General features: G+C 38.4%; 1 protein-coding gene across 1 annotated transcript; it reads left to right on the top strand.

Annotated features, from left to right (window-relative positions):
- Positions 1-1,988: 1,988 nt before the first annotated feature.
- On the top strand, positions 1,989-17,274 carry LOC116318847 (glutathione hydrolase 5 proenzyme-like). The gene is made up of 12 exons (XM_039620405.1): positions 1,989-2,389; positions 6,490-6,617; positions 6,692-6,799; positions 9,474-9,651; positions 9,740-9,900; positions 10,129-10,275; positions 10,408-10,538; positions 11,194-11,378; positions 11,446-11,537; positions 14,968-15,074; positions 15,249-15,359; positions 15,446-17,274. Exons 1-12 carry the CDS (start codon positions 2,025-2,027, stop codon positions 15,581-15,583), a joined length of 1,851 nt encoding a protein of 616 aa, XP_039476339.1. The 5' UTR covers positions 1,989-2,024; the 3' UTR covers positions 15,584-17,274.
- Positions 17,275-24,597: the final 7,323 nt, after the last annotated feature.

The raw sequence follows: 24,597 nt of genomic DNA, 5'->3' as shown, positions 1-24,597 counted from the left end.
TGTTTACATAAGGCTTATTCTTTGCATGACAGCGCTATAATCTGCATTTTCACTTGTCATGGATAATTTAGAGTTGTGAAAACTACTTGAACAAACTTGTAAGAAAAGTAGTAAAGTCCTGCTTATTCGAGATCTGCTGAAATATGATGCTGATAAACAGTTATTTAGCCCAAATGTTTTCCCTCTTAGATTATCACATGTCCCTGATGCTATCCACACTTTAAATAGAATTTGAGCAAACCGGTTGTCCTATTATCAGATACATGTATATTTGCGAAAAATATGCATCATCTATTTTAACTTATTGATTTATTTATACAACACATATAGATATAATATATTTTGAAAGAAAACTAAGATTTTAAAATTCCCCTAGAATGCAGTTGACTCAGACATCTCAGTTTCAACAAATGCTTTCAAAGGTTCTTCATGATGGTGTTGTTGACAAATTTGTCCAACTCTGAAGCTAATAAAATACATGTAAGCTAAAGACAGTTCACATAGGTTTCAATTTAAACACAAAATATTTTTTCGGTTTTTATTTTCCCTAAAGTTTAGTTTTAAATTTCAGTTAGCTGCATTTTTCACACTTTAGTTTTTATTTCAGTTTTAGATCACTATAAATAATTCATATTTGAGTAGTGCTGACAGATACCCGAACATTCAGCTGCACTTGATATTAGTCCAACTGAAGATCATAATTTACCGTAGTAATGTCTCTTCTCCCACTCGGTCAGACCGTGAACCAACATCACTGATCAGAGACTAAAAGTCACAATCTTGATGCAAAGTGTTTATGGTTTGGGTGAGGAAGATCAGCGCGTGGCTCATGAACATCGCACAGCGACCTAAATTACAAGATGGTGGAAAGTATGACAACTGCGATTGATAATTTATTAAAATGTATAACAACTGAAATTCATAAGGAAAAAGAGAAAAATGTAATAATTAGCTGTATATATAGAACACCTGGCTCTAGTATTCAAGTATTTAATGACTTCATAGAAGAAATATTCTCTAAAACAAATCAAAAAGTTATGTTTATCTGTGGTGATTTTAATATTGACCTGTTGAATCCGAAAAAGGATAAAATGACTAATTTCTAAACTCTATGTACAGTTTGAGTTTACTTCCTAAAATAACCAGGCCTAGCAGAATTAACTTACTCGACAATATTTTCACTAACAATATGGAAAACAACATTGTGAGCGGATTATTAATTAATGACATCAGTGATCACCTACCAGTTTTTGCAGTTTATGACACTAATTATAAGAGAAATCAGCATGAAGAACAACTGAGATACAGACGTGTAAGGACAGAAGAAACTATGAATGCACTTAAGAACGATCTATTAAATCAGGACTGGGACAATGTGTACAAAGAAACTGATATTGCATATGGCATATATTTAAGAATATTCATGGAAGTAAAGATATGAAGCAATGTCCGAGCATGGCGCAGTTTAAAAAGCGGTTTAAGGGTAGCTATGGTTTTTGCAAGGTACAGGGAGGAGGCAGGGAGGAGGCAGAGATTTGATAGGGTGTCCTTGTCCAATATTTTCATGTATATATATAAAATAAATAAATAAATACAAATACAAATACACGTAACATATAATATAATTGCAAGGAGGTATTGCTGTAGTCTATTGATTACTAGAGAGTGGAAAAGGGGTGGGATTAAATAAGCTTATGCGTCTTCCTGCTCCTTTTTGAACATGAAAGTTATTTGTAGTTGTGGTTGCTCGTTTTCCTTTTGTTTTGCTTTGTTTGTTTGTCTCTTTTTAATTCTATGTTGTCAATCAATCAATCAATCAATCAATCAATCAATCAATCAATCAAACGTCGTAGCAGCTACCTCTGCGTACCACAAACACACTTCTCCGCTATGTGTGCCTATCTGTGCCTATCAGTACCCACGCAGCGGATATATGTGCGCAATACGTCGCTCTGGGAAATCAACAGGCGGTTAAGTGTCAGAGGAAGTGAATTACCGAAGTTTACGCAGAGAAGAAAGCAGCGATGCCTGAATCAACCGAGCACGTGGAGGAGGCAAATATATCTCCCATTTGCCCCCACAACGAGGACACTGAGGACGAGGACGTTGGGGGGGCAAATACCACTCCTATGTGTCCCCCCAACGAGGACGTTAAGGACGAGGATGTTGAGAGCGCAAAAACGACTTCTGTTTGCCCGCCCAAAGTTCGCCGCGTATTAGTAGCAGGTGTAGTTGGTCTAATTGTAGGTGCTCTTGTAGCTGGTCTACTAGCTGGTTTTAATGGGTATTGGAAGGGTAAAAGTGAGTGTGTCAAGGACCCCAGTGCTAATTGCCCTTTCTCAAAAGCTGCTGTGGCCGCAGACTCCGAGAAATGTTCACAGATTGGACGGTGAGTAACATTTTAAACTTCTGACACATTTTTGTTTTTCACAAAACACATAATATTATACACTGTTCCAAGTGCAAACTTTAGCGATAAAAGATCTTTGAGAACTGCGTAACCCGCGTCTCATCATGGAAGTGTGCGGTTATGTTCCCCCCCCCCAATATCTATTTACAAAATGACTACTCCTAACTAAATTTCTACTTCTTTACGAAACCAATATGCCATTTTATAAAAGGCAAAATTCCATGTGATTCTGTATAATACAGATCAATGGAAAATCTTCTTTCCCTACTAAATGATTTATTGGTCAGAAACGGAGAAAAAGCCTTAACGTAGAAACTATGATTCTTACAGATGTGATGTGTTGTCAACAGAAAGTACGGTATAGAGATTAAAAATATCATGCCACATTTGACCTCTGACCTCTTCTTCGAGGTCAATAGACTGAAGGTCATAATGCTGTTTAGAACTATTTAAAAGTATGTTTCTTTCTAGTGATGGGAATTCAAACTCTTTTAAGAGAGCTGGTTCTTATGGCTCAGCTCACTGAAAAGAGTCGGCCTCTTTGGCTCCCAAGCGGGTGGTCAGATTTTCTTCTTCTGAAAATAACTTTTTAACAAAAATAAAGTAAAATCATGTGTAAAAGAAATTACTATATCAAATGCTTTATGGCATTATGGCTTATTTTTTTCAACAAGTAGCAAAAATACATTTTAAAGTACAAAAACAAATACCCATCTCTGATTGCATGTATAATATTTATAAAATTTCAACTATTTACAGTCAAATGATGGACAGCTACACAACAAAATATACCTTAAAATATGCTAGGCAAAAATTGTCAAGGTAACAGTTTGACTGTTTAATTTTTCAACCTTTCCAGACGGTTTTCTTTGTACCTACTGTTGTTTACTCGTGTGTGTGTGTGTGTGTGTGTGTGTGTGTGTGTGTGTGTGTGTGTGTGTGTGTGTAATCGGATCCCATCATTAACTTCAAAGATCCGGATCTAAGACCTGTTTTGTTCCCAACTGACAAATCGCTATTGTTACTGACATCGTTTGTACTGACAACTTAGAGGCATATAGGGAATAATATCCCAGTATCACGGTAAAGCATGTAATAGACATGCTGGTCCAACATGTGGATATCACACTTTGCCTCTCCTAATTTAAACGCATACTTACGTTGCAGTAAGCTGCAGTACCAACAGTGATATTTTATATCAAGCCAACATGAAAACAAATGTTTAAAGATTTTTGCTGCAGATTGTGAAGAACAATGCATACCATTCACTCAGTTAAACACTGGAATCAAAAGTGTATCTTATTCGAATAATTCCTGACATGGCTGTGGCTGTAGCTTAGTTAGTAGAGCGGGTCACCGCTTAACTGGAAGGGTGTTGGTTCGATCCCAGTCTGCTCCAGTCTGCATGCCAAATATCCTTGGGCAAGATACTAACCCCAGGTTGTTCTCCGATGCATCCATCGGAGTGTGAATATGTTTGGATGTTAGTTAGGTAGCACTGAAAACCTGGGTGAATGAACAAGTTGTATAAAGCCCTTTGCTAGTAGAAAAGCCATTTACCATATTACTAAAACATTTATATGTAAATGGCTATCAGCTAACTAGCATAACCCTTGGTATCAACTTGTTTAAGTCACAATTCTAGTATCAAGTCTTCCCAGTCCCCTAAAGAACACCACTTTACATTCAACATTTTTCTGATTCTGTCATTTCTTTTTTTAATTACTCAGCTTTTTCTCATGTAGGGTTCAATTCAGTTAATTTAAACCTTGTAATCTTCCGTCTTATTTAAGCTTTTTTTTGCTACAACTTTTAATATTTTTCTCAGTTTATTTGTTTGAAACAGTATGTAATAATTTACTTCCACTTTTTTTTATTTGCAAACACAATGCTACTGTCTTTTCTGCATTTTTTGCATACAAATTTTAACTTTCTCACTAATGTATAAATCTTTGGATCAAAATAAAGTTGGTCCTCCTTATTCACCTAAATTCAGTGCAGATTCAGTGCAATTACCAAAACCTAACACAGGATTGAATCCTTTCACTTTTAAACTGTTGTTTAAATTGCTTTCTACTGAAACTGAGCACTCAGAGTGCTTAGTTCCATCAGAGAGCTTTGTGATCAGCTTCATCTGTCCAGCATCAAACCCTTTGCAAAAAATCTTGGTGTGATATTTGACATATTTAACTTAGTGGTTAAATACTGAAATGAGGACTTTTCTTTCTGTGAAAGATGGTTAAATTGGAATTCATGCTCTCATTTCCTCCCACTTGGACGATTGCAACTGACTTTACACTGGTCTCAGTCAGTCCTCTCTGCCCTGTCTCCAGCTTGTCCACAGTCCTGATGCTAGGCTCCTCAATGACACCCGAAAAAGTGGATTATTACATTTTAAGACCCTCCTGTTTCTCTGGAAATGATCACGTTAATTTTTGTACAAAAAACTTTGTTTATTGAGTGTTTTTTTTTTTCCATTTTTATGGACAATATAAAAACATTTGAACATAAGACAACAAAAGGAGAACTGACCAAACAAAAATAAAGAAGGGGGATTAGGCCATAGGTATAAGTTTGACATACACAAGGTTACAAGTTGAAAATTATGTACAACTCGGATGCATATTATTACCAGAGGTAATATAAAGACTCTAGAGTAATTTCTCAGTAAGAAAACATTTCCATTTCTTCCAGTATTGCTCACATTTTTCTGAGGACAGTCTCAAGGACAATGTTAGTCGCTCCATAATGTGAATTTTGTGTAGAATTTCTGTCCAGTCTGAAACAGTTGGAGGTTCCTCATTCAACCACTTGTGTGTTATAGCTTTTTGGCTGGCCGTCTGTAATACCTGTAGCAGGTATCTGTCCTATTTCTTCAGTCCAGTTGGTATGTTGCCTAAGTAAAAGACACTGAAACTCCCCTCAAGATGTAATCCAGTTATCTGCTTGGTTGTTTAGACCACTTCTGTCCAGTAGGGGGCGATTTTAGGACATTCTCCAAAAATATGGAAGTGGCCTACTGAAGTATATCCACATTTCCTGCAACATTTACCATTTTTACTTTGGAGTTCTTTAATCTTAGAGGTGATTAAAAAACCTCAGTTTTGTTTCCAGGTTAACTCTCTCCATGAATTGGAGCTTGAAGTAGTGGCTGTGGTTTTACATACATTAGACCAATCTTCTTCAGATAGATTTATTCTGGCCTCTTTCTCCCATCTGAGTTTAATGTAGGTGGTAGACAGTTTCCTTTCTGTCTGTGTATTGAGTAGGTCATAGAGATTTGTTTTGTCAGTTTCCCTTTACATGCATTTATAAAAAATTGTGTTAATGGCTTTTTTCTCCTTGGACACAATATCTGTATTAAAATGCCATCTTAATTGGAGATATCTAAAGAAGTCACCCCTCTCCAGGTCTGACATTTGTTGAAAGGTATCGAAACCTTATTGAGATGATATTTTCCAGTATGCGGTAATACCAAAGTTCCACCAATATTTAAACCTACTATCAGTTTTTGCGGGGGTGAATTCTGTGTCATATGCTGGCCAGCGTAGTATTCTTGCATCACTTTCAAACATTTTGTCTCTAAGTTCCTGGAGCCAGATGCTCAGTGGTACTTTTATGCAGTTGGATACTTTGTTTAAAAGTGACTGTAATAATGGTTTATCTCCGTGAATAGCTGGGAGAGGGACATGAACTTTATCCTGATCTATTTTTTTCCACCTGGCATCACATGTCGGATCACACCATGCTATCAGGACTCTAAGCTGTGCAGCCTTATAATAATTTTCAAGACATTGGAGCATTGGAGAGCCATGCCACTTTCATTTCTAGCTAATTGCAGTGTCTCATACTTATTGGGGTGATCAGGTTAATTTAATTGTGGGACATGATTGAGATTAAAATTCAATGAACTGTGCATCCTTAGCACATGCAATAACAACAAAGACAACACATCGTTGTGTTATTCAGTCATGGCAATTTAATTGTGTGACATTATAATTTTAATAAAGATTAAAATTAAATTAATTGTGCACACATGATAACAATAACACTAAAGTGATAACGGTGAACTCTTTCAGGGACATTCTTCAGAAAGGCGGCTCTGCAGTAGATGCTGCCATTGCTGCGCTGCTGTGCACCTCCATCATCAACCCACAGTGCGCGGGGATCGGAGGCGGGGTCATATTCACTGTGATGGACAGATCCGGTAACAAGGCACCCTCGCTCCTCTTTGCTCAGCCCCGCTGGGGAATAACATAATAATATGTAATGTTTTCAAAGGTAAAGTGAAAATCATCACCTCCAGAGAGACTGTCCCCAGAAATGTGAACTCTGACCTGCTTAAGTCGTGTCCTAAAACCACAGAGTGGACCATGGAGTGGAAGCAAGGTGGGCTGTTTTTCTGCCATAATGCTAATATTTATAAATTTATAAACATTATAAAATTTATAATGTTTTAGTTTAATCTGCTCTTGGACTCACCTTTATGACACAGCTCATTTATTCTGTACAGTGACTGTTAATGCACACTGAGTCATTCCTCATTCAGCTTTTCTCAAGAAAGCAAAACAGAGATATTAAAAAAGACAAGAAAAAAGAGATCAAGCAAACCACTACGTAGGGTTCGGCTGTCAGGATTTATTAAAGACAATGAGTCGGTTTCATATATGACATCTGTCAGAGTAATCTAGCATAAACACCATGAAACACATGCTAATTAGTTTCAGAAACAGCCAGAGAGATTGAAGTAGACAGATTTTTCTTCTAACAGGTCTGTACAGGTCTTTCTCCAAATCATGCACAAGATGTAACACAAAAGTTTTAAAGGTGTAGTCAGTTATCTGTAGAGGTATTTTTTTTTTAATTCTGCACCTTAGTCTGCAAGAGAAACTTAAGATTTGAAAGATCATACCTACGTTTTATCATCTGAGATAGGGTTCTTGTCACCAAAGAAGGGAAGGAAAGAGACACTATGACAGGTATCTTGTTAAAATGTCACCCTCCTCCTCACCTCAAACCTCATCTCCTGAACTAAAGTCAGGACTCTAACACACTAAGGAGCGCATAAACATTATTATTTAATTACTGTAAGGAGACTGGACAATCAGCGCTTCCAACTCCAGGCAGTCAACAACAAACTAGCTAAACAACAACAGCTGGTTATAAGCTAACATTAAAGCTTTCATAAATAGGAAACTCAAGTCTGCTTGAGTTTCCTATTTATGCTTGCCAGAATGCTGTCCCATCTTAACTTTCCTCACAAGTCCATCTTTATCAGTCACTGTTTCTAAATCTTTGGCTAATCTTCACTCGTTCTGTGGCAGATTATCTGTCTGTGGAGGTAAAGCTGGAAATCTTGTGAGATCCTGAAGTGGGGCCAGAGACAAAGGCTGCTGTGGATGCACATGTCTCTGTCTCTTATGTTCCTGTCAGCAGAGTACAAATGACCTTCCTGCATTACTTCCTGATCGTCTATAGTAGGGATGGGTATTGTTAAGATTTTCACGATTCCGATTCCATTTTCGATTCTGTTTAACGATTCGATTCTTTATCGATTCTTATTTTTTTTAAAAAGGAGAACACTAAGGTCAATTAGCTTAGAACTTTGTTTTATATCTTCTCTTTGAACAAGATAGAAATTTAGGAGTAACATGGCCTTACAAACCCAACAGTGAGATCTTAAGAGATCCACAGCCTAAGGCCTCTTCAATGGGGTGTCACGGGGTCCCAGGAAAAAAAATTGTAAATGTAAAATAATAAAATAAATATTCTTCTGTAGCAATAACAAAGTATAACATAAATTATTCTGTAGCAATTACACAAGAATATCCAGTAATGTCCCTGCCTACAATTAAACACATTCACTTACTGAAAATCGGGGCAAATGGGTACAAGCCTTTGACCACAAACTTAGTCACTGCTCGGTGACATTCATCTATCCTGGCCTGAAAGGAGACGCTACCGGTAGACTGCAGCGACAACTGCCAGCCAGACTCTGTCTGTCTCTCTCATCATGGTCACCTAAATGCAGCGCACAGTAATGGCAGGTTTTGTAATAAGGCAGATCGCGCTAACATAATATGCACTGTTAGTTGATTATTTACCTGCCGCATTAACGGGAGAAGACCTGCAAACGTTACCGCTGCTGCTGGGTTGAGATTCACGAGTCCGGAGCGGAATTAAAAACACGACATTCATTTAAGTTCATCGCGTGTTTTGTGAGCAAATGCTTTTGCATATTCGCAGTGTTTCCTCCCTTAAATGAAATATCTACTTTGCAAGTATTGCAAGTTGCCCCGTTGTCATCCGTTCTCGTAAAGTATAACCAAACTTTTGAGCGTTTGAGCCTCTTAGGTAAATGACGCTCCGCAACGTGGTGACATCATTCGGGGTGACTGGAATCGATAAGGGAATCGTTTGCAAAAATGGCAAACAATTCCAAGGAATTGAAACAGTGGGAACCGGTTCTCAACAAGAACCGGGTTTTGATACCCATCCCTAGTCTATAGTGTGTTGACTTTGAAGCGAAGCTGTGGATCCATATATAGAATGAATGTAGTGTCTGTTAAGAAGCGTCTTTTAACAGCATTTGAGTATGCTATGGAGCGCAATAAGAACTGGGAGTATTTATTATAGCAGTTCACTTGTGGCAGATATATAAAAAAAAATAAAATAAAGAAAATAGAAGTTAGAATATGTGTGAGAAAGATGGATCAAGAAAAGAAAGGGAGCTCCAGACACCATTTATTTATGGGGCCAAGAGTTCTGTGCTACACCCCTGCACACAGGCAGAAAAGTAAGTATAAGATATGCTAAATGCTTCTTTAAGCCAGAAATAGTGTAAATATGTAAATATAGTGAAATAAACTAAAAGTAAGTGTAGGATGCAAAATGTTATTTATATGTATGTTAGTTAGTTTATATGTTAGTTATTTACAAAGCACCAAATTATAACAAATGTCATCTCAGATCATTAAAGGTCAGGACCTTACAGTTTACTCAAAACAGGAGCAAATGTATGTGTGACTTTCCAGCACTGACTCTCCATTATCTGTCTAACCAGATAGCAGATGGATTGGGGTTCCTGGGGAAATTCGAGGTTATGAAGTGGCACACCGGCTTTATGGGAAGTTGAAGTGGGCTGAACTCTTTAAGCCGACCATCAAATTAGCCAGAGAAGGATTCCCTATTCCTTACTACCAAGGTCAACACATTCCACGCATTGGCAACACGTCACTACGGTATGAAATACACCCACAATGTGATTTCAAAAATACATAGAGCAAACAATGAATGTTTCAGCTTTATTTCACGGTCTTTGTCTTTTAGGGAGTTATATTTGGATAAAAATGGGAACATACTTAAGACTGGTGATACTGTGAAATTTGAGAAACTTGCTGACACTTTGGAGACGATCGCAAACGAGGGACCAGATGCGTTTTACAACGGAACAATAGCGAAGAATTTAATCAGTGACATACAGAAAGCAGGTATTATCAGACAGGTTTCATCCTGCTCTCTTTTCTGACCATTTTCTATGTCTGCCAGGAACAATGATCTAATTACAAATTAGAAAATTAATTGGTTCTATAAAAATCTAACATGATCCCTCACAGGCTACACTGTGATCTGTCTGGATCCATTCAAAGTCTTGATTATGAAATGCATTGTGTTCATTTTTTTTCAACAGAATCATTTGTTTCACTGTTTTTGCTCAGGAGGAAACCTCACACTGCAGGACTTGGCATCATATGAAGCTAAAGTGACTGATGCGTGGAATATTTCTTTGGGAGACTACCGGATGTACTTCCCTCCGCCTCCTTCAGGAGGAGCCATCCTCAGCCTCATCCTCAACATCATGAAAGGTTCCTGATTGTTGCTTATAGCATGTAGAGTTTGTTTCATATAAGAAAATGATCCTTATCAATCTTTACAAATGTGATACACTAAGAATGGATGTTTTAAATAAAAGAAATAACAGTTATTTATATTTTCAGGATACAAAATGAATTCGGAACCTAAGACGACTGATGAAAAGATTTTGTTTTATCACCGTTATATTGAAGCTTTAAAATTTGCCAATGGATTAAAGAAACATATCAGAGATCCAAAGTTCAGCTCAGATAAAGTAAGTATCTCAAAATCCTACAGATTTGCACCTGCTTTGTTGCATATAGTATGATTATATTTAAGTGACTAAACGGGTCAACGGAGCAATACCACATCAGCCTCTGCTCTGCCTGAACCCACTGCTCCACCCCCGCCTGCAGCTCATCCACAAACCACACCCCACCACAGTCGCTTTATGCACATTGATAATGAGTTGAGGTCTGAAGTTTTTTGGGGTTTTTTGCAATATCTCTGAACATTGCACAGTCGGATTTTGGGTTAATTTGCTGGGGTGAGTTTGTGACTTTGTGTTACTGATCAGTTTATCAACGGCATTTGCACATCACTACGTGGCTGCTTATTACCCTTTAAGTTCTTATAGAAGCACTGAGCATGTACTTATTATTTTACTGCATAGAGTACTCTGAAAAAATTCTTTGTGTCTCAGCTTTTCCCAGTAACTCTGCATTTTCATTTCAGCACAATTCTGAGCAGTGATGTAACTTTTAAAACCTATAAGTATAAATAAATGTTTTAAAAGCAGATAAACCTAAATTACCTTTATAATTGTCTCTAAGTATTTTAGTATGTATTGTTATTAATATTATGATTATTTTTAGTATTTGTCAATTTTGTGTAATGTGGTGTTTTCCGATGCTCTGTATTTCACACAGACGGCAAAGAATTTGACAGAGGATAGCTTTGCCAACCGCATACGGAGCTTGATCAGCAGCGACAAGACTCATGATCCCCAGTATTACGGCAAAAACTCGTATCTGGACAGCATCGGCACCACACATTTATCTGTGCTGGCTGCAGATGGATCTGCTGTGTCTGTCACCAGCAGCATCAATGACGAGTCAGTACCTGCATCATTCAGTGTCACAGGGTTTCGACCTAGTTCATTTAATGTTTATTCTTTACAGATTTGGGTCCAATGTCATCTCTTCAAGCACTGGAATCATCCTCAACAACCACCTAAATGACTTTTGTGGTAGAGCTGATAACATCTTTCATGGTAAGGGATCAGCAGGATTCCTTCTAAATTTAATATTTATTAACAAATATTCTGGACCTCAGTTCTGATTTGTATAGTGCTAATTTGCAATTTCATCGTCTAAACTAATGTGTTAAGCATGGTTAATATAACATATACTTGGTAAATATGCATGTTTGTACATACAATGGCTTGCAAAAGTATTCGGCCCCCTTGAACTTTTCCATATTTTGTCCCATTACAGCCACAAACATGAATCAGTTTTATTGGAATTCCAGGTGAAAGACCAACACAAAGTGGTGTACACGTGAGAAGTGGAACGAAAATCATACATGATTCCAAACATTTTTTACAAATAAATAACTGAAAAGTGGGGTGTGCGTAATTATTCAGCCCCCTGAGTCAATACTTTGTAGAACCACCTTTTGCTGCAATTCCAGCTGCCAGTCTTTTAGGGTATGTCTCTACCAGCTTTGCACATCTACAGACTGAAATCCTTGCCCATTCTTCTTTGCAAAACAGCTCCAGCTCAGTCAGATTAGAGGGACAGCGTTTGTGAACAGCAGTTTTCAGATCTTGCCACAGATTCTCGATTGGATTTAGACACCAGACAGGTCAGGGATAAAGTTATTGAGAAATTGAAAGCAGGCTTAGGCTACAAAAAGATTTCCCAAGCCTTGAACATCCCACGGAGCACTGTTCAAGCCATCATTCAGAAATGGAAGGAGTATGGCACAACTGTAAACCTACCAAGACAAGGCCGTCCACCTAAACTCACAGGCCGAACAAGGAGAGCGCTGATCAGAAATGCAGCCAAGAGGCCCATGGTGACTCTGGACGAGCTGCAGAGATCTACAGCTCAGGTGGGGGAATCTGTCCATAGGACAACTATTAGTCGCGCACTGCACAAAGTTGGCCTGTATGGAAGAGTGGCAAGAAGAAAGCCATTGTTAACAGAAAACCATAAGAAGTCCCATTTGCAGTTTGCCACAAGCCATGTGGGGACACAGCAAACATGTGGAAGAAGGTGCTCTGGTCAGATGAGACCAAAATGGAACTTTTGGCCAAAATGCAAAACGCTATGTGTGGCGGAAAATTAACACTGCACATCACTCTGAACACACCATCCCCACTGTCACATATGGTGGTGGCAGCATCATGCTCTGGGGGTGCTTCTCTTCAGCAGGGACAGGGAAGCTGGTCAGAGTTGATGGGAAGATGGATGGAGCCAAATACAGGGCAATCTTGGAAGAAAACCTCTTGGAGTCTGCAAAGACTTGAGACTGGGGCGGAGGTTCACCTTCCAGCAGGACAACGACCCTAAACATAAAGCCAGGGCAACAATGGAATGGTTTAAAACAAAACATATCCATGTGTTAGAATGGCCCAGTCAAAGTCCAGATCTAAATCCAATCCAGAATCTGTGGCAAGATCTGAAAACTGCTGTTCACAAACGCTGTCCATCTAATCTGACTGAGCTGGAGCTGTTTTGCAAAGAAGAATGGGCAAGGATTTCAGTCTGTAGATGTGCAAAGCTGGTAGAGACATACCCTAAAAGACTGGCAGCTGTAATTGCAGCAAAAGGTGGTTCTACAAAGTATTGACTCAGGGGGCTGAATAATTATGCACACCCCACTTTTCAGTTATTTATTTGTAAAAAAATGTTTGGAATCATGTATGATTTCCGTTCCACTTCTCACGTGTACACCACTTTGTATCGGTCTTTCACCTGGAATTCCAATAAAATTTATTCATGTTTGTGGCTGTAATGTGACAAAATGTGGAAAAGTTCAAGGGGGCCGAATACTTTTGCAAGCCACTGTATTAGCATGTCACAATATAAGAAATTTGAAAGAAAAAACAACAACACGTGCACACCATGAATTATTAATCTAATATTACCAAAAAAAGCACCATTGAGGAAATTAGAGGAGAAAATGTCATTTCATAATTTATTGTGACGCATCATGTTTGGTTGATCATGAAAACGGTCAACAAAACTGCCAAATTGAAGCACATCAGGTAAATTTGAATTAAAATGGCATTTTCCATTTAATGCCATAGCCTGCTGAAATGTTTTGAATGTTTAAGAACAGGCACAGTTGAGCTCTGTGTTTATAGAAGTCCACTCAAATTACATAAGCTCTCTAAATCTCTCCTGTCTTCCTCACCTCACTCTTCAGCTGGTCACAGCAGATGACTGCCCCTCTCTGAGCCTGGTGCTGTTGGAGGTTTCTTGCTGTTAAAAGGGAGTTTTTCCTTCACACTGTCACCAAGTACTTGCTAATAAGGGGCTCATCTTAGTGTTGGGCTTCGTCTCCATTGAAGTGGGTTAACCTTAGAGATGGGCCGATTGGTCTGATACTGACCTAAATTACTGGACCGGATATATATGGAGTGACTGCCTCTCATTCTCTCCCTCTCCTGTTGCTACTTCAATCATGAAACTGATCAATGATCGGCTTTTCTGCTGCAGGCCGTCTCTCTTGTTTGTCTATCGCCCACTTTACGCCAGAAAGAGGAAACAATAATCAGCAGCAGCTGGTTTAAACTTGATAAGCTGTTGTTAGAATGTATTTAATATTACTTTCTACACCAGGATCCTTTCCTAAGTAGCTGACAGCTGGTAACTGTGCAGGGGCGGGTCTAGCAAAGTTGTGCCAGGGGGACAGGTAGGGCATTAACAGGGAAAGGGGGGCACAAAGACATACTTTACTTTCTTATTTTCATGTCTAGTTTAAAAAAAAAAAAAAATGATCTGAATCTTACAACCAAAGTTTTTATCTGATGCAAAATGTATAGAAATCCATTATTGTACATAGTAACTATTAAGTCTAATATATACCCTAGTAATAGTAGTGCCTACAGTACTTTTTCCTTTGGGAAGGTACCATCTGTGCAGTCTGCAAATCTGTTGAAGAAAGATGTTGAATCCATTTAATTATTGTAGAAATATAATTGATTCCTGTGCATTTGTTTTACATGTGCATTAAATTAAATGGTAAATGGCCTGCATTTGTATAGCGCTTTACTAGTCCCTAAGGACCCCAAAGTGCTTTACACACTCAGTCATCCACCCATTCACACACACATTCACACACTGGTGATGGCAAGCTACATACAATTAAAGTCGATTAAGCATCATGAGGTGGAGGGTGTGGGGTGGTTCCCTATTTTTTTGCTGAGAATTGGCAACCCTATTAGTTAGGTTCTTTAATATCTCTGCTAAGTACTTTTTAAAATATCACAATAGAGAGGATGGTGTAGGTTCATGTTTATTAGATTGATCAGTATTGCTGAACTATGAAATATTTTGGGTGCAGTGCATTTTTTGCATACAGGTATAACAGAATAGCTTTAGCATGATCTTCTCATCATTCACAGAGATTCATGGAGACATTTTAGACTGTAGTTTTGTCCTGCTATTCAAGGTCTTTGTTGTATTTCTCAGGGGAGCGGCCTCCCTCCAATATGGCCCCATCTGTGCTGAAGTCTAAGTCAAAGACGCTGGTGATTGGAGGGTCTGGTTCTGAAATGATTCCACCGGCAGTGGCCTCGGTACGTATGCATGGTAAACACACAAAAGTGCCATTACATATTAAATAAAATAAATTGATGTGGACTGATGCCCGTCTTTGCTGTTAAAGCTTGCATCACAGTAACAAGGTTCTTCACCCTAATTTATCCTGTAATCATCACTTTCTCATCTCATTTTTTTTTTTCCTCTTCAAGGCGCTCATGAACCACCTTTGGTTTGGAAAGAGTCTTAAGGAGGCAATTGATACTCTGGTTGTTCTTGTAGACTCTCAAAGTGAAGTAAAACTTGAATCCAAACTTGAAAAGGTAATATTTTCAGTTTATTTAAATGATACATTAATAATTTCTACTTCTCTTTTTCCATCTGAGTCTCTCTCCTCTTTGCTCTGCAGGATGTAGTTGATGGTCTTGAAGCTCTGGGACATAAAGTAGCAAAATTCTACAACACAGTTAACGCTGTGGAAAAGGCGGGCAGCTGTATCTCTGCATGGTCTGATGAAAGGAAAAAAGGCAAAGCAGCTGGTTACTGACACCAAGAGTCAGTGATGTTAGTTATACAGCATGGTCTTAAGGTTATGATAGCAGAGGTGTAGGTTTTAATGTTTTCAGAAATCTCTCAGTCAGAACATGGTATATTATGTTTAAGTGGAAACTAGCGAGCTAACTCCCTGCTAACTTCTAACTCTGTTAAATTTAATAAATTCTGTTTTCATGGATGCCTGGATGTTAAACTTAAATGTTACACCTGGCTGATCATTTTATTAAAGATGAAAGAATTTAGACAGTTTGTAACTCTCAATGATGCCACAGTGTTCGTTTGAGTTTGGGACCCAGAAACGGTTAATGACGTCAAACTTAAAGACCTGATAACTATTTCAAACTATTTACAGAACACTAATAGGAAAGGGTGGTTTTGTTTCCCTCAGTAAACATAAACAACGATAGTATTCAGGAAAAAACATTAAATATATATTTTTTATCATGACTCTAGTTTTACGTGGCCTTTCAACACACTTTTAACACAAAAGTGGAGACTCGGGGTTGTCTTGGCTTGTTGCTATGTCATCTTAAATTGGTCCTGTGATTGGTTTAGCATGGCTATTTTTCCTCAGCAAATCAGCAGCACTTGTGTAATTGTTTCGCCCTGAAGACAGCTTCAACTGTCTGAGTGTTGAAAAATAGTAACGCGTCCGCACTGTATTTTCTTGTTAGAAAGGGTAACTGCGATGTAAAGACAGAATAGTAATTAGATTACTAGTTACTGATAAAAGTACTTTTAACGCCAATATTCACGTCACTGCTCATGTGTCTAAAAAAAGTTTGTAATATTGAAAACATAATGTGATGATCAGATTATTTAAATCCCAAATTTAATGCAAAATAGTGCAAAGACAGCATTGTAAACTAGAATGTTTTTGAAAAATGTTAGGGATTTATATATCTGCCTCAATTTTATACAATCAATATGACCTTTTAAATATTTGTTCATCATAAATCATAGAATATAAAAAAACAAGGACACAGCTTTCAGGTTGAAATGTGAAGCCTGTGTCTATGTTTCTTCAACCTGCATCAGGCCAGCAGGAAGAGACTGACTGCAGAAATCTTTGGTTACATAAAAGATTGTTGGAAAAAGAGCTACAGAGTTCATGTTCCATTCCACCTTTAAACAATTCACATTTTCAAGTCTCATCAAATTCATGTTTACTTTGTAAATTTTAGCCCACTGGATTGTTCAGAAGGGAGAGAAAGTAAGGTACACTTTAGGGCAGCCCTCAGTTATCTATCAATTGATTTGTAGCTTAAAGAAATAAACAAAACCAAAAACATTAGGAGTCTTACTGTTACAGGCATGTCAGCATCAACAATGCTAGATCTCACACACTGTTAGAGCCAAATAGAAAGGTCAGGTTTTTATCTGAATATTATAAACCACATTTAAATGCTTTTCAATATTAGTTTTTTTTCTTCATTTTGCATATTAAGATTTTTTGCTCAGTTCATCTTGCTATTGTTTTGCTGTTAGACAGTGTGGGTAATTCTGCTGATGTGCTCAGGGTAAAAGTTAATCAGAAAAGGAGTTTGAAAAGCAACAGTTTTCTTTTTATAGCTGTTTAATGTGTTTTATTGATAGGAATAGATAACCCGGACTTGAACTGAAAATGTTTTATTTTGAAACTGCCAGTTTTGTGTACAATAAATTCCTTTCTTCAGTGTTTAATGCCTGCCTTGTTTTCATTATTGGATTACATCCAAGCTGCCTTTTGGAAATCACGAGTCAGAAACTTTATGTTCTACAGAAGAGGCAGAAGCTTATAGAAAACAATTGCTTTCAAAACACACAGGTCTCGTGATTATGACAAAATCTGAAGTTTTGGTGCGCTTCACCCCAGTTCCAACAGGTGGTGTACCTGCTGCTTCAAGGTTCTGCCAGGCACCAGAATTCACATTTTTATCAACCGGAGTGATTTGTAATAAAGATTTGTTTTAGATACTACCGCTTTATTTTATTAAATGTGCATGTGTAAAAGAAAACAATACCCTCTCTCTGACCTGGATTTAAAGTGTAATCAAATAAATATTATATAGATAAATATTCTACTCGAATAATTACTGGCATACAGATGGGACAAGGCAAGACACTGCTGGGTGAGCTCATATATGCACTTGTATAAGCAGAGAGAGAGTGGCACACCGAGCTGGAAACTCTTAAAAATTTCTCATTAAAAAATATCTTCCTCACTATAACCGTTTATTCACATACTGTGATTAAAAAAAAATAAAGCAGACTGAGCTGAAAACCAACTGTAAACCTGTGTGGTTATTACAGTAAATGTAGTAATGTTACCCAGAGATATATTTGTTACCCACGTCCACAGCCAAAGAATTGAGCAAGAGAGCGGTGGTTTAGTGCAGCTCGAAGTAGCCATTGTATCTCTACCCAGAAAGCCAGTTAGCGGCTAGCTGACTAAGCCATCAGAGTTAGCTCCAATTATGGACACAAGTTACAGCAAGGACTGCATGGCAAAAAAGACTTTAGACAGGCAAGGCTGCTTGTGACATTATCCACTCTGCCATAGCCATAGCCTGATCATTCAGCAATGAAGGCACTCGGGTACTATGTATGGGTGACTTCAACCATGTCACCTTTGGCTACACTGCTAACTTTCACACAGGGAGAGAATTGTAGACCTACTGTATGCTAATGTTAAGGACGCATACAGTTCCTCCTTCCCCTGACTGGTACGCCATGTTCCAGTGGCCTCCAGAATTACAGGCCTGTGGCAGGGACTTACACGTCATGAAGACACTGCAAAGATTCATCCATGACCAGCTCCAGCCTATTGTCATGCCACAACAAGAGCCCCTTCAGTTCCCCCACCAGCCCCGGCTTGGAGCTGAGGACACCATCATCTACCTGCTCAATCGTGTCTACACCCATCTGGACCAGCTCTCTACCCTCTACACCACAGACTTCAGCCACTGCACAGAGACCTGCCATCTTCAGAAGTTTTCTGATGACTCTGCGGTGGTTGGATACATGGGTGATGAGAGGGAGGCTGTGATTGAGTCCTTTGTCACGTGGTGCAAGCAGAATCCTTTGCAGCTCAGTGTGACAAAGACCAAAGAATTGATTGTAGGGGTCCTCAGGAAGTACGAACTGGACTCCAACCTGCTGCTGACCTACTGCTCATCCATTGAGAGCTCGCTGACATACTGCATCACAGCATGTTATGACAGTTGCACTAAGGCGGATAGAGGAGTAGTCAAGGCAACACATAAGATGATCTGCAGCCCTTTCCCCTCCCTGATGGACATCTATTCCTTCTGCTGCCTCAACAGAACAACAAACATCATCAAGGACAGCTCCCACCCTGGTTTTGACCTGTTCAACCTGCTTCCCTCAGGGAAGTGCTACAGGTGCATCAGTACAAAGACTGACAGACTCAAAAATAGTTTCTTCCCAAAAGCTATAACTACCCAGAACGCACACATTCACTGACTTCTTCTCTTTGGCTCTGACGGAGGGGGTCGCATCTCTCTCCCTCTCCCTCATCTTATGTATCCTGCTTTGCTTCTTATGTCCTTGTCTAGTTTCATCTACCTTTAACCCTCAGAGAGTCTCTCAGTCTTGTTCTCTAAAACCTAAAGATGGGCTCTGAGTACTCAGACTGTTCTTATTGAACACAGACCGAGCACAGATCGGCTGTAAAATTGGATGCAGCTCATTTGCACTAAACCCAAACAACCACCATTTCTCTTATCTAACTACCCAAGTTGCTGCTAGAAGGCCCTCAAGGTCAAGGCTGGCTGAAAACAACAAATTCTTCTCCCTTATAACGAGACTGTGTTATGACTCTCTGCGATACACCCTTCTGTTTACTTTCACCCAACCGGGTGAAGGGACACTCTCTCAGCTGAACACAGGATACACATACACATTGAGAGGAGTAGGAATGTTTTGCTGCTATTATTTGCTGCTATTTTTTATAATCATCATTAACATTTCATTATTAATAGTGATGTTGCATTTAGATGCATTCAGATGTTCAAATATATGGTTATAGTCTTTATTACAGGTTCAGTTATAACCACTTTAAACTGTGGAGTTGAATCTATAATTTTAAATGTTTTCCAATGCTCCTATATAATAGTCTTAAATGTTTCTGTGTAGACTGCAGGGACAGGAAATACACGCTGTGCCAAAATGAGACAGGAAACACGTCTGCAGGGCATGCTTTTGCAGAAGTGAAACCGAAAGCAGAGTGAGTGCAAGCCAAAGAGTAGGGTGTTTATTATGCATTTATCTTTGATTTAAGCTTTAAGTAGTTGTATTAGATTGAAACATTTGTTTTATACATTTTACATAGAAGTTAAGATCATTACACACAGGATGGTCCAGAAGATAAGCCTGGGCAGGATGGAGACAGGAAGCACCTGCCGTCGACCCGAAGAAGATGTTTGTTTTAGACTATGTTAAAAGTCATTGTGGTTTTGGGGTGACGTATGCTTTGTTTAAGTCTGCCTGGTAACAGGAAGACTGCCAACCCTATAAAGTCTTTGTTGTGATGATTGTAGTTAGTTCGACGCTGAAATCTGCACAGCGGTCGGACTCACACGTGTTCATTAAAATGCCGTCTAAATTGTACACGCCTGGATCTGTGCTTATTTATGGATTCCTCTCTCAACATTTGAACCATAACAACATGCACACACACACACGTATACAGACACATACATACACTCACCCCCCCTCCTCCCTCCAAACACCTCAGATACTTGCCCCCAGCGCAGAGATGCCGCAGGACCGGATGCTGCTGTCTACACCGGAAAACTCTCACCCCATATCCACCCCTGTTACTTGTGATGTGTTCTCATGGTGTTAAGTTGTAAAGATTCATGTGCTTTTTGTGCTGAGGAATTTTGTTTTCTGTTCTCATACTGATCTCCTACTAGAAGCTCGGTCTGAGAAGAGTTCTCTTTTTCTCTCCTCCACAGATATATTTGTGCATTTTATTAATTTTTTAAAATACTGTCCATATATATATAGTGCGGCAGAAACTGTGCACCTCACCCCCCTTTCTTCTCCCACACATTTGCACTGAGTAGGAGATGCTCTGTATGTCATTGTACATCTGAATAGTGACAATAAGGCATTCTATCTATTCTATCTGATTTTCTGGATATTTATAATTGAGCTATTTGTATATATTACATCTGTTTCGTATATTTTGTAAACTTTGAACTAAATTAAATAATAAAATATGCAGTCTCTTCTGTTCTCATTGTCTTGGAGCAACTGTAACCTTATAATTTCCTTAGGATTTGATAAAGTATTCTCATTCATTAGAATCAGAATTTAGATTTGAACATTTTTATTTTCATGTACAAATATTATTTTAATATTATTATTGTGTGTGATGGTGAAAAGCCCAAAGTTTTGGAAGAGGCATACAGGCACTGTGGAAAAAGTAAAAATGTGTGTAAGTTCTCTAAAACTGTTTGTGAACACTTTTCTAAGTATGTTATCCTTTTCAAATGTGAAACATGATTTTATTGACATGATCATCAAAGAACATGATTTTAATAAAACTTTTATTCTTATGCTTTGAAAGTATGTCAGATTTTCATTAAACAGTCATTTGTATGTTATAATGTTTTTCTTACACCATGTGTATTTTTTATAGAACCTTTCTTTATTCTATGTATAATCATGTATTTTTGAAAAATAAAATATTTATTTAATATTTTGTGCTTTGTGGTTATTGAATAAATATTAGCCACTGTGGTGGGGTGTGGTCTGCGGTGCAGCTGCAAGGGAGGCGGATGCACCTGGACGGCAATCACACCTCAAAGGCTTAAAGTCTGAATTGGGTCCTGACTGTTTGTTGTTGTTGGAGTTTGTGGCTGTGAGCTGGAAAGCTGCAGCCAGTGTGTGAACGACAGCCGTGAATAAAGTGCATGCTGAAAAGCATGGAAACATGGTGGGGTCTGCCGTGGATTAATTACAGCCACATATAGCACTGATAAAAACAGATGGCTGAAAGAAATGTTTGATGGAAAAAGGAAACATAGTGTTGTGCTGCTAAACTTTGAGGTTCTAAATCACCAATGTTTAAATAAGAAAATGCCAAGAGGAGACTCGCAGCCCTGAGTCTGCATGCAAAACATGAAAACTCCATAGCAGTGATACTTGTTCTTACATAGGTGCACTTATTCTTTGTTATGGTACTGTTCAAGTAAAACAGGAAGATCTCATTTTAAAGTACATTTTTGCCATCCTGTGATCTCATTTGCCACATTCTCCTAACATCTTAGAGCTATTTCCAAACAAGAATGTTTACGTAAGATTCTGTTTTAAATCAGGTTGTGATTTAAGTTAATCTCATAGCACTGACTTTAGAGTAATGTACAACAATTGTAATAGTCATTTAATGTCAGTTATAATGAGTAAATTAAATCATGAAATTATGTTCAAATGTTTAACAAAAAAGGCCGTGATGTCCACTGAGCCATAGAAAAGGCTCGGGAGGTCCCTGTATATGTATACAGGCAGTGCAGAATTATTAGGCAAATGAGTATTTTGTCCACATCATCCTCTTCATGCATGTTGTCTTACTCCAAGCTGTATAGGCTTGAAAGCCTACTACTAATTAAGCATATTAGGTGATGTGCATCTCTGTAATGAGAAGGGGTGTGGTCTAATGACATCAACACCCTATATCAGGTGTGCATAATTATTAGGCAACTTCCTTTCCTTTGGCAAAATGGGTCAAAAGAAGGACTTGACAGGCTCAGAAAAGTCAAAAATAGTGAGATATCTTGCAGAGGGATGCAGCAGTCTTAAAATTGCAAAGCTTCTGAAGCGTGATCATCGAACAATCAAGCGTTTCATTCAAAATAGTCAACAGGGTCGCAAGAAGCGTGTGGAAAAACCAAGGCGCTAAATAACTGCCCATGAACTGAGAAAAGTCAAGCGTGCAGCTGCCAAGATGCCACTTGCCACCAGTTTGGCCATATTTCAGAGCTGCAACATCACTGGAGTGCCCAAAAGCACAAGGTGTGCAATACTCAGAGACATGGCCAAGATAAGAAAGGCTGAAAGACGACCACCACTGAACAAGACACACAAGCTGAAACGTCAAGACTGGGCCAAGAAATATCTCAAGACTGATTTTTCTAAGGTTTTATGGACTGATGAAATGAGAGTGAGTCTTGATGGGCCAGATGGATGGGCCCGTGGCTGGATTGGTAAAGGGCAGAGAGCTCCAGTCCGACTCAGACGCCAGCAAGGTGGAGGTGGAGTACTGGTTTGGGCCGGTATCATCAAAGATGAGCTTGTGGGGCCTTTTCGGGTTGAGGATGGAGTCAAGCTCAACTCCCAGTCCTACTGCCAGTTTCTGGAAGACACCTTCTTCAAGCAGTGGTACAGGAAGAAGTCTGCATCCTTCAAGAAAAACATGATTTTCATGCAGGACAATGCTCCATCACACGCGTCCAAGTACTCCACAGCGTGGCTGGCAAGAAAGGGTATAAAAGAAGAAAAACTAATGACATGGCCTCCTTGTTCACCTGATCTGAACCCCATTGAGAACCTGTGGTCCATCATCAAATGTGAGATTTACAAGGAGGGAAAACAGTACACCTCTCTGAACAGTGTCTGGGAGGCTGTGGTTGCTGCTGCAAGCAATGTTGATGGTGAACAGATCAAAACACTGACAGAATCCATGGATGGCAGGCTTTTGAGTGTCCTTGCAAAGAAAGGTGGCTATATTGGTCGCTGATTTGTTTTTGTTTTGTTTTTGAATGTCAGAAATGTATATTTGTGAATGTGGAGATGTTATATTGGTTTCACTGGTAAAATAAATAATTGAAATGGGTATATATTTGTTTTTGTTAAGTTGCCTAATAATTATGCACAGTAATAGTCACCTGCACACACAGATATCCCCCTAAAATAGCTAAAACTAAAACAAACTAAAAACTACTTCCAAAAACATTCAGCTTTGATATTAATGAGTTTTTGGGTTCATTGAGAACATGGTTGTTGTTCAATAATAAAATTATTCCTCAAAAATACAACTTGCCTAATAATTCTGCACTCCCTGTAGTTTAATTGATTTGATTATTGTTTTGTGATTTTTACTATTTGATCAGCTTTTGCTTTTCTTTTGCTAAATTCATTTAATAAAATTTCCTGCAATTAAAGTCTAAATTGTGGACATTCACTTTTTAACCTTTTGTGAAACAGTAAAGGTAGAAGTCTGATTGTCTGTGAAGGTTCTCAGTCATCCAGGTCATCGTAGTCAAAGGAGCTTGGAAAGAAAAGCGTCTGGACTTCTGTAAGTTTCTTGAAGATCCGAGAAGCTTCTCATCCGAGAAGCTTCTTCAGTTCCAAGAGCAACTGGTGGAGAGTCCCAGATTTTATACCCTACTGCGAGTGTCCCTAAGAGGGGTCATGGATACTTTCTTTTGTTGAAGTGTAGATGGTCTTACCTGAAAAAGACATCATTTGGATTAGAGCGTATGTTGCTCTAAAACTTGTATATACCTTTCAGCACTGAGAATATATTTGTAGAAGTATTTCTGATCCCCTGCAGTGAGTTCTATGACATAATCATGCCTTATTCATTTTAAATACAGAAATTTATCCAGAATCTTTAAATCTCTTGATATTATTATCTATTGTAAATAAAAAGATTTTTAAAGCCTTCACATTTTTACAATAAGAAATTGTAATCTGAAAATTAGTCACAATTTGTAGATGCAGTTTGTTGCAGATTGGTGATCCTCTGTCCACCTTTACCTCTGAGAAACTCTGCCTTTCTGAGATGGTCTCTCTCTCTTTTTTTAAATAAGAACCAGTCATGTCTTTGAATTGTTGCCAATTTTTTGGTTTTTTTAAAGATGTGTTGCTGCTATCAAATTCAAAATGAGCTAATATTTTCTCTTAAAATGCAAATTTTTCTCAGTGTAAACAGTTACACCTAACAGGGGATTCTTAGTAGTTTTTATATATACACACTGAAAAAAAGACCATGTT

The sequence above is a fragment of the Oreochromis aureus genome, linkage group 12, assembly GCF_013358895.1.
Source record: "Oreochromis aureus strain Israel breed Guangdong linkage group 12, ZZ_aureus, whole genome shotgun sequence".
NCBI classification, from domain to species: Eukaryota; Metazoa; Chordata; class Actinopteri; order Cichliformes; family Cichlidae; genus Oreochromis; species Oreochromis aureus.
This window is presented reverse-complemented; position numbering and strand designations above follow the sequence as displayed.

What these genes read in the sequence shown, in the direction of transcription:
- LOC116318847 (XM_039620405.1), top strand. Translation starts at nt 2,025, where the DNA reads ATGCCTGAATCAACCGAGCACGTGGAGGAGGCAAATATATCTCCCATT. An exon ending in AGCTGATAACATCTTTCATG is followed by an intron (nt 11,538 to 14,967) that starts GTAAGGGATCAG and finishes TGTATTTCTCAG; the next exon opens with GGGAGCGGCCTCCCTCCAAT. An exon ending in TTGAATCCAAACTTGAAAAG is followed by an intron (nt 15,360 to 15,445) that starts GTAATATTTTCA and finishes TTTGCTCTGCAG; the next exon opens with GATGTAGTTGATGGTCTTGA.